At 43.4% G+C, this 15,271-nt stretch overlaps 1 protein-coding gene across 5 annotated transcripts in view; it reads right to left on the bottom strand.

Annotated features, from left to right (window-relative positions):
* The window catches only part of erbin (erbb2 interacting protein), a 61,598-nt gene that overhangs the window by 1,825 nt on the left and 44,502 nt on the right, over positions 1-15,271 (bottom strand). For 2 of the 5 annotated variants that reach the window (XM_054758041.1, XM_054758039.1), the window contains 16 exons: positions 12,224-12,368; positions 11,896-11,968; positions 11,381-11,510; positions 11,186-11,301; positions 9,039-9,108; positions 7,546-7,645; positions 6,825-6,946; positions 6,580-6,753; positions 6,316-6,501; positions 5,434-5,551; positions 4,604-4,787; positions 3,107-4,529; positions 2,060-2,116; positions 343-504; positions 159-251; positions 10-84 (listed from right to left, as the gene is read on the bottom strand). In XM_054758041.1, the coding sequence (XP_054614016.1) occupies positions 10-84; positions 159-251; positions 343-504; positions 2,060-2,116; positions 3,107-4,529; positions 4,604-4,787; positions 5,434-5,551; positions 6,316-6,501; positions 6,580-6,753; positions 6,825-6,946; positions 7,546-7,645; positions 9,039-9,108; positions 11,186-11,301; positions 11,381-11,510; positions 11,896-11,968; positions 12,224-12,368 (3,228 nt within the window). Of the gene's footprint in view, positions 1-9; positions 85-158; positions 252-342; positions 505-2,059; positions 2,117-2,722; positions 2,846-3,106; positions 4,530-4,603; positions 4,788-5,433; positions 5,552-6,315; positions 6,502-6,579; positions 6,754-6,824; positions 6,947-7,545; positions 7,646-9,038; positions 9,109-11,185; positions 11,302-11,380; positions 11,511-11,895; positions 11,969-12,223; positions 12,369-15,271 lie in introns of all 5 variants that reach the window. The other 3 variants (XM_054758043.1, XM_054758042.1, XM_054758040.1) reach the window with 3 other exon arrangements.

Here is a 15,271-nt window from a genome sequence, read left to right as displayed (position 1 = left end):
GTCACATACTTGGATGATTTTATCACCAGGCTGAAGAATCTTGGAAGCCGGACCCTCAGGTTGGACCCTTGTCACAAAGATCCCCTAAAATGATCAGTCCCTGACGTGTTAATGTTGCAATAACAGTTCCATCCATTTGACGAGGTAGAAAACTTTACATTGTCATCTGGACGAAAGGGGTTCCCACGACCTCCCACTCCTCCGGATATACTGAAACCGAGTTCTGGATTTTTCTCCACCTTCACATGGATCTGAAAGGCATCGAGTGCAGTAACTTTGTTATTACGAATGCTAAGCTAAAATGGTGGTTGGTTGTAGCTTCATATTTCCCGCCAAACTGACCTCGTGCTGCGGCGCCTCGTGCGGCGCCCGAGGGGGTCCCTGCTGGGAAACTTTGAGCATCAAGTAATCAATGAGCTGCTCTCTGGAGGGGTGGCGGGCCATGGACGCCTGGCTGATGTGGGGACGAGCGCATGAGCTCATCTGTCCGTTCATCAGAGGCACCTACGACGCCACAGCAGCACGTAAAAATCACAATGGTTTTCAGCATCGCTGATCACATTTACCAGTGATGTCCAACCACTGTGCTGTGACAGATCATTAGGTATGCCGTGGGAAATTATCCAATTTCACTTAATTGCTCTGAAAATGATCATTTCTTTACCACAAATAATGAATCTTTAGCTATACAACCATACTTCGCCATTTCACAGCTCAAATTTAGCAGCTTTACTCTATCATGGTTTTTCAAAACAAATTCATTGTATGTATTCTTGGCCTAATATAAGCATTTAAGCATAAAAATGGTGAATGAAGTAAAACACAATAAGGCATTCAAAGAAGAGATATGTAGTATTCTACACTGGTCACCAGGTGTCAGTAATGTCATATTGATGAGACAATAGCCACTGCAGTACTCTGTCTAGTACACAACAGCAAGGAACTCTTCCAATGCTATGCAGTGTGAGTGTATGTTGTCTTATTTATGTCTACTATGTCTTATTTTCTGTTACGATGTCTACGATATTGGGTAATAGGAGTGTAAAGATGACTATAGGGGTGTTATTTCATGTCTAGAGGGCTCTAATAATGGTAAAAACCATATTTAGAAGGTTTTGTAAAGTTTGAGTTTACAATATAAACAACAATATCAACTATGTAACAATATCAACAAAAGATACTGTAATTGTGAAACATAGAAGTGAACACTAAAATACTGATCTCATACTGCCCTTGGTATCGATATAACTGATATTTGACTCGATCCACCCACCCACGTGAAGGAAGGAATCCTACTTGGCAGAAATTCACAGATTAACCGCGATAAACGAGGGATTACCATATATGCCAGCAACCAGAACAATGAAATGTTCTTCCACTAGACCGTGTACAGTAGATTCCCACTTTTTGCGGAACGGACCACCAGCAAATGGCAAAAATAAAAATCGCGCATACTCAATATGGCCACAAAAATGTATATTTTTGACACACTGCTCGCTCCTCCCCCTCCAAACGTTCCCGCTAGCTAAATGTTGACGTCATCTTCCGATTTTGGATCAACATTTACAATAAAAGAGACTGTTATAATTATTCAACTCAGTTCTAAAAATCCTCACCTTTTCTCTTTAATATGTCTCACACGCTTATTTAACGCACTGAAAGTATAAAATGCATACAGGTAGGTACACACCACTAATGAATAATGTTAGATGATCCATGAATAGATAGAATCGGACTAACGGTGTAGAAGTTGCGTACATAAGTTAAGTTTAAGTATAAGTTTCACTTTTGCCTCTCACAACTATGGTGCGTTCAAAGGCCGACAACTAAAGTGTGAAATTTCAAGGCTTGAAGAAAAAAACATTATGAGTGAAGCATAAAGACATGCTGTACATTTTACCTGTATTTTCGGGGAAAAACAATTCTTTTTGGACCAAAAATGTGCAAATTTGGAGGAAAAAAATATTTGCCTTGGCTTAATAAAGGTTGGGAAACACTGAATTAGAAGATTGTTTTTGGTGAAGCGCCCTCTAGTGGTAAAACGATGAAGACCACCTACTTTTCTGCGGGAGTCCATGGTGTAGCTTTGCTGACCTGGCGGTCCAAACACATCCTCCTTTAAAAAAAACAAACAAGCAAAAAAAAAAAAAAAGCCAAATCATTCTTTAAGGTATAACAACGACACCAAACACTGTGGGGGCTGATTGAAGTTTTTAGAAAAAGAATTCCATGAGAAAGGAGAAAAAAAGAGCGTGGATTCCAACTACATGTCGACTGAACGTCGCTACAATGTTTGCACGTTCTGCTCAACTTACCTTTTGCACACACTCAGCTCTGAGGCCAAAACACAAAGTGAGAAGTTGTGAGGTGACGCTGAAGCGATGACGAGGTAGAGGATGAAGACGATGACGCAGCACAGGAAGTTAAAAGACGATGATGATGATGGTTGGAGGATTAGGACAGCAGCTGGTATTAACGTGATCATGAATTAGGGCTTTTTGGGGGCCTAACTACTCTGCTCAATATTGGTGGATTCCAGTTGTATAAATGATGGGAAGTAGACTACAAGGGACACTCGGGATGCTGGTCGTGGTGACAAACATTCTCACACTTGCCTCCAATAGAACAAGTGGCAGATGTTTGCAAGGGTCTAGCACTGCGGGAGATACTAGTCTAGCCTTAGCAGGGGAGCTAGGAGCTGACGTTCTGTGGCGGTACTCACGCTGAAGGCACCGTAGGGCCTAAACAGCAGCGAGCCTTGGCTGGCTCGCACATCCCTACAGCTGCCGTAGTGGGAGGAGCCCAGCGGAGCGCTATTGGAATTATAGGAGCGAGACAGCGCATTCTGAACACCAGACGCCGGCCCACACGTCCGCGGTGGCCATGCAACCCAGCAAGAGTGACACACACAAACACACACACACATGCAACAAAGAGCAAATGCTTGATGTACTAGGAAAGGAACACTGTGTTTGCTCAAATAGTAGCCTCCGCTCAAATAGAAGAGATATTCCATTGGAGAATTTATCTTAAATCTTTAACTTTCAAAGTCTATCCACTGGGCAGTAACAGTTTTTGCTCATAAATGTTTTTTTTTTTTTTTTACCTTTTCCATTTTCTTGGCCTCAATGTGCCGCATCACCTGGTCCCTCCAGTCCATCGGCACCCTTCCCGGCCCCCCAGACACCAGCCCGGGCCCGTCCAGGAGGGAGTGCTCCGACTTCACCCTAACATTGGGCCTCTTGTTGGGGCTGCCTTGCTGGTAGTGGAAGTCGCTGACTGACATGGTCCTCTCTGGAAGCTCGTGGGGAGGCGGCCTGGAGTTGGGAGGCCTGGCTGGAGCGGCGATGTCGATGCTGTAAGTGCGGGCCGAGATGGGCCTTTGTGCTGCCTGGCTCATGGCCAGCGGGCCCCTGGCGAGCGTGTGGATGTCCCTGTAGGTCAGGTAGTCGCCCTCAGGCAGCTGCATGCGTCTGCCCTCGCCCACGGAGGCGGTGCTGCTCTGCCGCTGTAGAGTGCCCCCGCTGGACTGGCTGCTGGTAGACTGAAGCCTCTCCTTGGCCCAAATGTCTCCATGTGGTTGGGATCCCATGGGGGCCCCCCTGTGCTGGGGCTGCAGCGGGTAGGGGGGGGCCTGATTGCGGTTGGAGTAGTTGGTGTTAGCGAGTGAGTGGGCAGCAGGGGGGAGGTAGCCTTGGTATTCTGGAGGCATAGGCGTCCTCTGGGCCCACATCCCCTCTTTGGGCATGGCGCTGCTTGTGTACTGCACATTGTACTGGGGAGGGGGGGCGCCCATGGCCATGCTGGAGGGGGCTGGGTATCTGCTGGTGCTGGTGGCAACCTTTGAGGAAGACAGCAAGTCTGAGGAGGAGGCGTGAGAGCTCGGGTAGACTTGAAGAGGCTGATCGTTGAGCAGGGAGGCTGACTTGCTCCTCACGATGCTCTGGCCCTGAGCCATGGAGCTCTGACTGGGCCCGGGGCCACCGCTCACCATCCTCGCCTCTGCAGCGGTGTCGCCATCGCTGTCAAACGAGTACAGCTTCATGCCCCCCGTTTCTATGTTGCTGACACTCTGAGACTTGGTCACCTGAGGCGGGTGGCGCCTCTTCTCAGGAGACAGCTCCTCGTTGCTGCGAGACATCTCACCGCTGGCTGTCATGCCAGCTGAGGACATGACCTGCTGGTTTCCGTTCTGGAAATGGTGCATGTTATCAAAACCCTGCTTGGCGTCAACTTCCTCCTGTCCCAGTGAACCATTGTGAGGATCTAGCTGTACCATGTTGTCTGTGGGCAGGTTTGACACGTTCATGTTGATCTTGTCCCACTTGGTGTAGCCGTCCTCCATGCCGTTGTTCAATCCCCTCTCGATGAAGGCCAGTCTGGCCTCCACGGACAGGTCATAGTCGCCCGCCGGGTCAGTGGCAGTCTGCTGGCCCCTCAGCAGCGCCTGGAGAGACGTTTCAGAGCCATTGCCGTTATGAAGGAGGCTGCTGGTGTCTTTGGACGGGTTCATGTTCTCATCTTCTTGCCTGGAACAAAGATGGAGGAAAATGTCGGCCAAAGGAAGAAGCGTGCCATAATGAAGCCACAGCACAACACAGACCTGCTTTTTGGCAGGAAGGGCATCTTTGCCTCCCTCTCAGGGGTGCACAGGGAGTTGTCCTGACTGCTGTCGGTGGTCAGAGACACAGAGTCCGACATGCGTGACGGCGATGAGCAGTTGCTGTTGTTCTGGTTGCTGTTGGCCACCGTGTCGTCGAGCAGGGAGTCCGCATCCTTGCCGTCATCTGGATGGTATAAAAAAAAAAAAAAATTACACGCTGTTATTTCTTTTCTTGCAGAAAATAACAGAATGCACCATAATTTTTTTTCAAGCCAATCCCGATAGCTTCCTTTTTCTCCAGGCCAATACCCAACTTTTTAGATCTATTATTTTGAAAATTTTGATTTAACTGTAGTTTGTGCACACCTGGAGGTAAGAATGACTCAAAAAATGTTGGATTTGACAAACTGTACCTGTAGATTTGTCCTTAACCAGACAGGTACATAAACCGCGGTGGGCAGCTTCTTTGGTGGCGTGGGCGTCTTTGTGGGATTTCAGGGCACCGTCGTGGCGATGCTGGCGTTTTGGGTGGTTGTTGGGGTTTGGTGTGTTGAACATCGATGTTTTTTGCTCTCTTGTTGCACTGAGGCCATGGGGGTGTCGCACATGATCGACGCCATGATTGTTTACAACACGTGTTTACAGCACGTTACACGTAGAAGAAAAGGAGCGCTTGATTCACTCACGCTACAGTCTCGCCTTGTTGGAGTTTTTTTTAAGTTATCGGAGCTATTTGTTAATGTTATTAATCGGTATGACGTCATAATTCCTTTTTCAATAATTATTGTGCATACCTAGAAAACACTCAACATAAATCCCACAGAATGTACCTTTCTTGTCCTTACTTAGCGTCACCACCTTGGGCTGGTTGATGGAGATCTCAATGAGAGGCGGCCTCATCTCGGCAATCTTCATCTCCTCCTCTTCATCAGACAGCTCCTCAGAGTCCTGGACAGAGAAGATGGGTCAGGTCGAGAAATGCTCAATATTGGCCTTTTACAGACATGATATTGTCCAGCACTTTGTTTCCAACATCGATATCAGCCATACCGATACAGGCATATGATGCTTCCTTTACTGCAATGCCACTGGATGCATTTCACAAACGCTGTTTGTGCAAAACAAGACAAATACTGTAATATGCAATAGTTATAGAAAAAGTGCCATATTTGTTTTCGACATTTTTTCTCAACAAAATAGTCATTAAAAAATCATGAGCAATAGTCAATTAAAATAACACAATGGTCTACTACCAACAAGTAAGACAGGTAGTCTATAAATTCACAAATAAGAATCAAATTATATCCTTCTTGTAACTATAGAATTTGGTAAGCTGCACATTCCCAAGTGGCACAAACATCCAAGTGCCCAGTATGAAACTTTGGAGTAATACATCCATCCATCCATCCATTTTCTATACCGCTTCTCCTCTTTAGGGTCGCGGGGGCATGCTGGAGCCTATCCCAGCTGACAATCGGTGAAATTATAATCTGGGCTCATTCAGCATGTCTGTGGTCACTTCTTACTTTGCTGCAGGTGCGCTAGCTGTGTATGACTCAGAGAGATTCTTCCTCTGGTGTGATATTAAATTAGATGCATTACAGGAAGAGGCCTAACTCAACCCTCGCAGTGCTTTACAGTCATTACAAATTAAAAATGAACCGAAGGTCTGAAGCTCCCAGCAGGCTATGAGCGGGTGCTGGTGCACGTACCTCCAGCGTGTCCTCGTGGTTCATCATGGAGCCCTCGGACAACTTGAGTGGGACATGCTGGGAGCTGAAAGACTCAGACGTGTCCTTGGATGCTGGTTCTGGAGGGTTGGGGATTGTGAATGTGATGTTGCATGCTTTGGACTCCGCTTCAGACACCAGGCCGTTAGGACAGGGCGCCTCTATCACCTGCACACAAACATGAATGTCCAGTGAGAAAAGTAAAGCTGAGGAGACATTCTGCAGAAGCTCTTATTCGAAAGTGACCTTCACTCCCACGTCCTGCACACCAATGTGGTTCCTCTCAACGGGTTTGGGGTCCTTTCCAGACTCATCGCTGGACTCGTCCTCCTTGAGCCTGTGCGCCACCGACTGGGCCGTCTTCACCATGTTCTTCAGCTCGTCTGGATACGGCGTGGGGTAGCGCTTCAGGTTGCCCTCCTGGAAAGCCGACATCTTCATTATAAATATTCACTAAACGGACCGCAGGGATTCTTAAAAAGGTCACGTACTCTGGGAGGTGTTTCCCTCTCGTCTTTGTCCTCGTCGCACTCAAAGGCCACCTGAGCTTTGTGTTTGCGTTGCTCCTCCCACAGGGTTGGATTGAAGCTCTCAGAGTCAGAGTTGGGAATGTCTGAGACACATTTGAACTTTGCTGAGTACACTCAAAACCACATTGCTAGGCCGACACAAGACCTGCATCAATTATAAACTGTCCAAAGACAATATAGTGTTTAAATACTGTCATGCATACCTTTACAACCCACTTATCAGCACAAACCAAATCTGTTTAATGCTTCGTTTTTAATCATATTTGTTGTACTGAATGAGTGCAAGTCTGAGTTTTACCACTAGATGGCGTAAACAACAAAGACTCAGTAAAGCGTCCTTAAAGATACATGTGAAACTCCACTCATGTACAAAAGGACATTTTGTGGTGAGGTACATTGCTGGCATCATTGCACAGACGACTCCACTGACTCACAAGCTTTTTAGCAGGTCAAGCGTGTCAATTACTCCCAGAAGAGTTCACCTGACGTAACACGACACCTCGTTAAGAGACCCAGACAGGTGATGCCAGCTGTGTCTCCGGTAGCCTGCTCGCCTATTGAATATGCATGCAGGGATCTGCCGCAGGTTCACTTGTCACACTAAAGATGTGCGTGGTAGCGCCTCTCATTTGGAAAAGGCTACCAAGACTCGATGAGGGCAAACACGAACGTCAATACTCACAGTCCTCTGTCCTGGTCTGCTGCGGGAACATGTAGTTGGTCAGCACAGTTTTCTGAGTCTCTGGATCCTCTTCTTTCTGCAGTGGGATCAGGGGTTTGGACTGACAGAGACGAGGAAAAAAAGGTTTGAGGTATCCACGACTCAGTACACACCTGCCATCCTTCAAGACATTTCAAGATTCAAGATTCAAGAGTTTTATTGTCATATGCACAGTAAAACAGGTGGTTATACTACGCAATGAAAATTCTTGATGAAATGACACCTACCACCATCTTTCACAATCACACAATATAACCGAAATCGTCAGTATTAAACACTTACTGTACAACATAATCAGACTTATTTGTACATATAAGGCACAAAGCAATGAACACCTCTGTGTGCACTGTGGTCCCTGTGCTGCTGTGTTCCGGTGCTGATGCGTTCAGGCGCACTACATAATTCAGGGTTATCTCTTGAATGTCAGGCGTTTTGTAACAAAATGTGTACCTGGAGAGCAGTGAGGCGTACAAGCGTATTTAAAGGAAAACTGTACTTTTTTGGGGAGAATTTTGCCCATCATTCACAATCCTTATGTGAGACATGAACACACGTCTCTCTTTTCTGTGCCTTCTAAAAATATAAAAACGTAATGGGACGCACCTATTCTGCCTATGAAGCCTTCTGGAAAAACCTCCAAAAAGTGCCAACAACGCTCCGTTTACATAATGTGCCCTGCATATTAACCAAGCTACAGCAACACTGCTATTATTATTGTTAACATTGTTATGCCCATGAACTACGGTTACTGGCGTAGTGACACCTCGCCACAAGACACAGGCTACCTACTAGCCGGCTAGCGACTAGCTTCACCACACACTCGCTCACAGCGTGTCAGCGTCTCTACCGAAAGGTAACGCTACCATGTTGGAGGTGCCGAAACTGCTGCTGTGTTTTTGGTTTTGAGTTTGGAAAAGATAACGCCTGGTTTAGTGTTCATTTCTATGTTGCTATGTGAAATCAATACACCCATGAAGCAAGTTCCGCTAATGCCAAAAATGACCAAAATACAGCAAAATTTGTGTAAGTATTACATGCTATCATGAATGTACCTGTTACTACATGCTCACAGCTTGGATATAAAACCTTGTTAGAGGTTTTTGGAGGTGTTGTAGGCGAATATGTGTGTCCCATTACTTGTATTAATGAGCTGCCTCTTTTTATATATCTTTAGAACACACAGAAAGGAGAAAAACATGTGTTCATGTCTCACACAAAGATTGTGGATGATGGCCAAAATTCCAAAATAAGTGCAGTTTTCCTTTAAGGTTCAATACGCGTGCCCAGTACAAAAAATGCAAACATGTTGGCAGGTCAAGTTTTTCACAACTTGAAAACTCAGTCTTCAGTGACCTATAATGCCGTTTGCTTGTGAAAACGAGGCCAAAATATAAAGGAAAATAGACCTCATGACGAAGCTACTTGTGATGCTAAGGCAATAAGGTGGGCCTCACCTGGTTTTCAGACAGCCACATTGCTGTCATCTGGCTCAGTTTAGTGAAACTGTAGGGGAGGTTCCTCAACCTGCCGTGGAACAAAAGCAGATTGTAAGTCACACGTATCGACATGGAACTTTAAAAGCCTAAAAACCTCAAGAATCAAACACTACCTATGCTAACAAACATTTGAAGGGATGTCAAATGTTTAAAAACTAATCGAATTAATCACAGTCTTCAAATTAATTAATCAAGATTAATCACCACTTGACATTATGTGTGAAATATGTCCATTTTGTTGTATTTTATGAAAGATAAATGAAACACACACACACATATACATATATATACACATACATACATACATACACACACACACACATATATACACACACACACACACACACACACACACACACACACACATATATACACACACACATATATATATATATATATATATATACACATATACACACACACACACACACACACACACACACACACACACACACACACACACACACACACATATATATGTTTTGGTGCAAATGCTCTTAAAGTTACATGTTTGACCAGGAAATAGCAAGCTCAAAAGAAGACGGCTTTTTTATGTGGAACAACTGACAGTTTGTGTGGATCTTGTGAATGATTGTGACTGAGCTAGGACTCAGTAAAGTGTACACACGACGGCTTCATTGATTGAAAAACAAAACTTTTTCGTGCATAAAGCTTCTAATTGAGTTGGTAATTTGGCCGCTATATGCAGTCAATATCTGACACACACACACACACACACACACACACACACACACACACACACACACACACACACACACACACACATATATATATATATATATATATATACATACACACACACACACACACACACACACACATATATACTGTATTTCAAGAAAAAAGTGCATCTCGGCTTTGTGATAAGGTAAAAAAGCCTATTATTAGAATGAACTTCGGTCTTCAGCCCCTTTTCCCCCATTTTTGCTGTTTTTATTTTTAATTTTCCACACATTTCAACATTCTTCTTAAATAATCTTTGTCCATTTCCTTCTCATAATATTATGACTATATTCCCACAATATTACAACTTTTTCCCCAATGTCAAAAATCACAACTTTATTTTGTTTTGTTCTCATAATATTCTGGCTTAAAAAAACAACAACAAAAAAACCCCAATATTTTTTCTTTACTATTTCAACTCCATTCTTCTAAAATTACATAATTTTTCCTCATGATATTACGGGTCCACTCTCATAAAATCGCCACTTTTTTTCCTCAATAGAATACAACTTTTTTCTGTCAATACTTTGACTTTACTCTCCCCCATTTCTCATGTTTTTTTTTTATTTTCCAATTATTTCAACTTCCTTCTTGTAAGTTTTCGGCTCATAATTATGACTTTATTCCCATAAAATTTTGACTTTATTCTCGTAACTTTTTCCCCAAGCATAATTTCCCAAAATTCAACAGTTTTCCCCCATTTCTGCTGTTTACTTTAATTTTCCAACTATTTCAACTCCCTTCTTGTTAAATTTCTTCTCGTTATTATGACTTTATTTCCATGACAATTTGACTTTACTCACATAAAATTATAACTTTTCCGCAACCTAATTTAACAAAAATTACAAATTTATTTGTTGTTTTGTTTGTTCCCCACAAAATATTCCAACTACTTCCTTTAATATTTCAATTTCATGCTAGTAAAACGACAATATATATTTTTTTTGAATATTATGTTATTCTCATAAAATTACAACTTTTTCTCTTAATATTTTGACTTTATTCTTGTACAATTACTGCTGATTTTTTTTTTTTTCTTCAGTTTTCTATATTTTGAGAATGTGCACTTTGGACCCCCCTGATGTGTAAACAATACCCAACCCGAGTCATTTCATAGCTCCGTAGTATTTCACTGTAATTACATGATGTGTGAAGACAAAGAACATTCTGTGCTCTCACTTTACTAGTACTGTACATGCCAACAGATGAGTCATTTCAAGCTTAATGACGGTATTAATGACGTATCGTTGACACCCGCATGGTTTATGTCCCCACTAAGCAGCTCCGGTTGCAAGAGCTGCTGCAAGAACATTCTGGTCTGACGTTAGTACATGTGTACAGTGGACACACGTGTCACTCACTTGTTGTTGCTCAGATTGATGACCTTCAGTTTCTGCATGTCGCCCATCTCCTCCGGCAGCGACTCCAGCTTGTTGGAATGTAGGAACAGCACTGTTGCGCTCTTCCAGTTGCCCATCTGTGGTTAGACAAAAAAAGCACCGCAGATTAGGTAATGAACATCAGTGAACACGAGACAGAGAGAGTTGTGCACTCACGTCTGGGGGAAGCTGGCTGAGGAAGTTGTGATCTGCAGCGAAGGTGCGAATGCTGACGCACTGGCCGATGGACGATGGCAGGGCTTCGATCTCGTTGAAGCTGCAGTCCAGTTCATCCAGACAGGTCAGCCTGGTGAGTACAAGCACTTCGGTCATAACAAATATGCCGACTAGTCAGACGAGAGGATTGCCATGGTAACATACGGCAGCATCTCAAAAGCTTGATGGGGCTTATAAAACCAACCACACAAAGCAAACAGAGCCAACACAAGCTTTGCATCAATGTGAAAAACATATCTGATTGCTTAAACTCAAATCCTTGCATGGGATTAAAGTCAACCATAAGGCTTTGTTTCATAATCTGTCAGCCTCCACAAAGAGACAAACTCTTAACATGAGAAATCATTGCTTGTTGGGAAACAAGTGGAGAAGAAAGTGCAGCAGTGATGTGAGGACATAAGGATTAAACCCGCTGCGCATTACAGTCCATTAGGGAAGAAAGACTCATGGCTCACCCTCCAATGGAGTCAGGCAAGTACATCAGCTGGTTCTCATCCACCTTCAGAGCCGTCAGTTTCTTCAGCGAGCCTGAACACCAGAGACAGAGAGAGAGTTACACAACAACAAATAAGCTCCGGGTGCTTAGTGAGGGAAACTTGCATCACTACAGCATATTGGATTACGGAACACTCATCAATACCCTCCTCTTCCTGCAAATAAATCCCCGCTGATCCTCCCACAGAAGGAAATGACACTTTACACAAATTCTAGTAAATGTATTTCTGAGTGTGTATTTAATGCTTTCAAAGCATTTATGGAGAAGGCAGCGTTAGAGGTGGTTACCGATGGAGCCGGGCAGCTGCGTCAGAGCGTTGTTGGAGAGCAACAGATCCTGCAGACTCTCGCAGCCACAGATTTGCTCGTCCACCATCTCTAAGTTGTTCTTGGAGACGTCCAGGTAGACAAGCTGTTTAAGCATGCCCAGCATCTGAGACACACGTGCACAGAAAATGTTGAACAAAAGACACAGCGGGTGTATTTTTTTTTTTTTTTTGCATTCCTGAACACAGACGAGAAAGACAAATATGATAAGGATCAACCAGTTCCACGCAAAGATAAGATCTGAGTTTCGGTGTGCTACCACCAAACTTTACAACAATATAGTGTAGGGGTTGTGTTCTGGCGAAAAACTATGGGTAACCCATAAAAATGTCAATTTTGACACCAACACAAACCAATTGCCTCTCTCACTCACGGTGCGACAAGTAACATGGAGAACACACAATGTAACTTGCACAACACAGACTATGCAGGTATCAAAATAAACACTTCTACTCTAATACACACGCAAAACAATACGATTGTGGGAGCCATTTATGCTTTGTTTGGGTTTAGTTTTCCTGGTTTGTTGTGGGGTTTATTTTTGCATGCCATATTTGGTTGACCACTTTGTATTTGTATTTGTATTTGTACTTTATTTATCCCACAGCAGGGAAATTTACTTGTTACAGCAGCAAGCAAGATACGCAAGTAAAGAGTACAGTGTAAAGAAATGCATATTGACTACAACATGGTTCAGGTGGTGCAGGTGTTATAGAGCCTGACAGCGGTCGGTATGAAGGACCTGCGGAACCTCTCCTTCTTACACCGTGGGTGTAAGTCTGCTGCTGAAGGAGCTGCCCAGGGAAACAACAGTATCATGTAGCGGGTGAGAGGTGTTGTCCATGATGGATGTCAGCTTAGCCAACATCCTTCTCTCCCCCACTTCCTCCACGGAGTCCAGAGGACCGTCCAGGACAGAGCTCGCTCTCCTACTTGTGTCAGTATGGAGGTGTTGGATATAAATGCGGAAGTGACAGGGCAGGGGTTGGCAACCTTTTGCATCAAAAGAGCCATTAGGGCCCGTTTCCAACAAATTAAAACCCACTTAGAAATACAAAACCTATTTGGTGATCAAATTGAAGGTAACGCTACATACTGTATATAGTTTGTCCAGTTCCTTTTCTTTCTTCCTGGCGGAGTGACAAGCCACAACACCTGTTGCCACCTGGCAATTAGTCATGTTTCTTGTGCCTTTTCTTTAGCCTTCTTCACTGATTTCGGCTCAACATTCACAGTCAAAATGTTGTAACACATTTTGGTTCCAGTACCACTTTCCCTGTTGCTTTTGTTGTCATTGTTAATGAGCAACAAAAGAAGCTAACGAACGAAATGGTTAACCAGCATCATGATTTCTCACCGAGTTGACTTTAAACCTTTAAAAAGGCTCATGAAGTAGTGACGGACTACCCTGAAGCATAAACCAGCTGGAGCCACAGCAGAAGGATGAAAGAACAGCATGCAGCTTCGGAGCCGTGGGTTGCAGACCACTGGTTTAGCATGACGGGAGGTCACATGGTTTTTAATGCTCACACTCACACTCCTGAACGCCTTTGCACCATTTTCACACCCTCCATTTATCCAACCTGACATAGAATTACATTTTTGGTCCTTATACAATAAATATAATCTCAACTCCAACGTGATCATATACCTGGACATTGTGTGGTTTCAAGCACGTGACCTAGAGGTAGTTTGCGTCACTTCCGGTGAGCAGACCGTGGGCAAGCATAAACTATGGCTGTGCTTCTAAAATAGTGGGCCGGGCCCCCCTGGGGAGGCGTGAGAGGCAGGGAGGACTTTCAGGGGCTATCCACAAGGAAACGTTTTCAGGTCAAAAACGTATTTTAGTGTTTCGGCCTGTCATCCACACAGAAACGGCGTTATGTGTGACCTGAAAACGGCTTTTTAAAAGGCTTCCAAGGTGGGAAAATCTGAAAACGCCGACTTATTGTTGTCGTGTAGATATGGTTCATGGTTCATGGTTTTAATTAATCTTGAACATGCATACAAGTCAAACAGTTGCACATCACACAATACAGTTCACAGTTTTGCATGTCCAAAAAGGAGTAGGAAGAAGCAAAGCTTATTTAATCCTACTCCTCATCAGTTTCACATCAGTTGCAATACATTTATTCACCTCTTGTTCTTCCAGGTATGCTTTGTAAGGCTACATGACAATGTAGTGCGATCATAACCAAGATTTTCACTTACTAAAAGGAAGCTACAGGCATAATAATAACTGATAGAATGATTGAAGAAGTGTTTGATTGATAATGAATGAGTACAGACCATGTACTCACCACAATGAAGAGTTAATAGTCTTGGTTAGATGGTTAGATGTTGTATTGTATGTACACAGTGGTTCAGGTCTCTTCTTCTTTGTATTTTGTGAACATCAACTGCTTGTACTTTTTCTTAAAATCGCTCATTGTTGTGCATTGTTTGAGTTCCTCACTCAATCCATTCCACAACTTGATTCCACATACAGAAATGCTGAAAGTTTTCAGTGTTGTCCGTGCCTATAGGTATTTTAGGTTAAATTTTCCTCTTTTGTTGATAAGAATTGTTTTACATTTTTCGGCAGAAGGTTATTGTTTGCTTTATGCATAATTTTAGCCGTCTGAAGGTTTACTAGATCCGCAAATTTTAATAATTGTGATTTTATAAATAAAGAATTTGTGTGTTCTCTGTAAGCAGCATTATGGATGATCCTGAGTGACCTTTTTTGCAGCACAGTTAGTGGTTGAAGTGCACTTTTGTAGTTATTACCCCTTAACTCGGCACATTAAGTGCTTTTTGGTCAAGGACAAATTTAGCTTTATTCAGTATTGAGGTGTTTCTTGCCACTTTATGTTTTAAATTTTTAATGTGAGATTTCCAGTTCATCTTCTCATCTATTATAACCCCGAGAAATTTATTTTCGTTCGCCCTGTCAATGTTTACACCATCAATTTGTATTTGCTGGTACATTTCCTTTTTACACTTACCAAATAGCATTACTTTAGTTTT

The sequence above is a fragment of the Dunckerocampus dactyliophorus genome, chromosome 17 (genome assembly GCF_027744805.1).
Source record: "Dunckerocampus dactyliophorus isolate RoL2022-P2 chromosome 17, RoL_Ddac_1.1, whole genome shotgun sequence".
NCBI classification, from domain to species: Eukaryota; Metazoa; Chordata; class Actinopteri; order Syngnathiformes; family Syngnathidae; genus Dunckerocampus; species Dunckerocampus dactyliophorus.
Note: the sequence above shows the minus strand (reverse complement) of the source record. Positions and strands in the feature narration are given on the sequence as shown.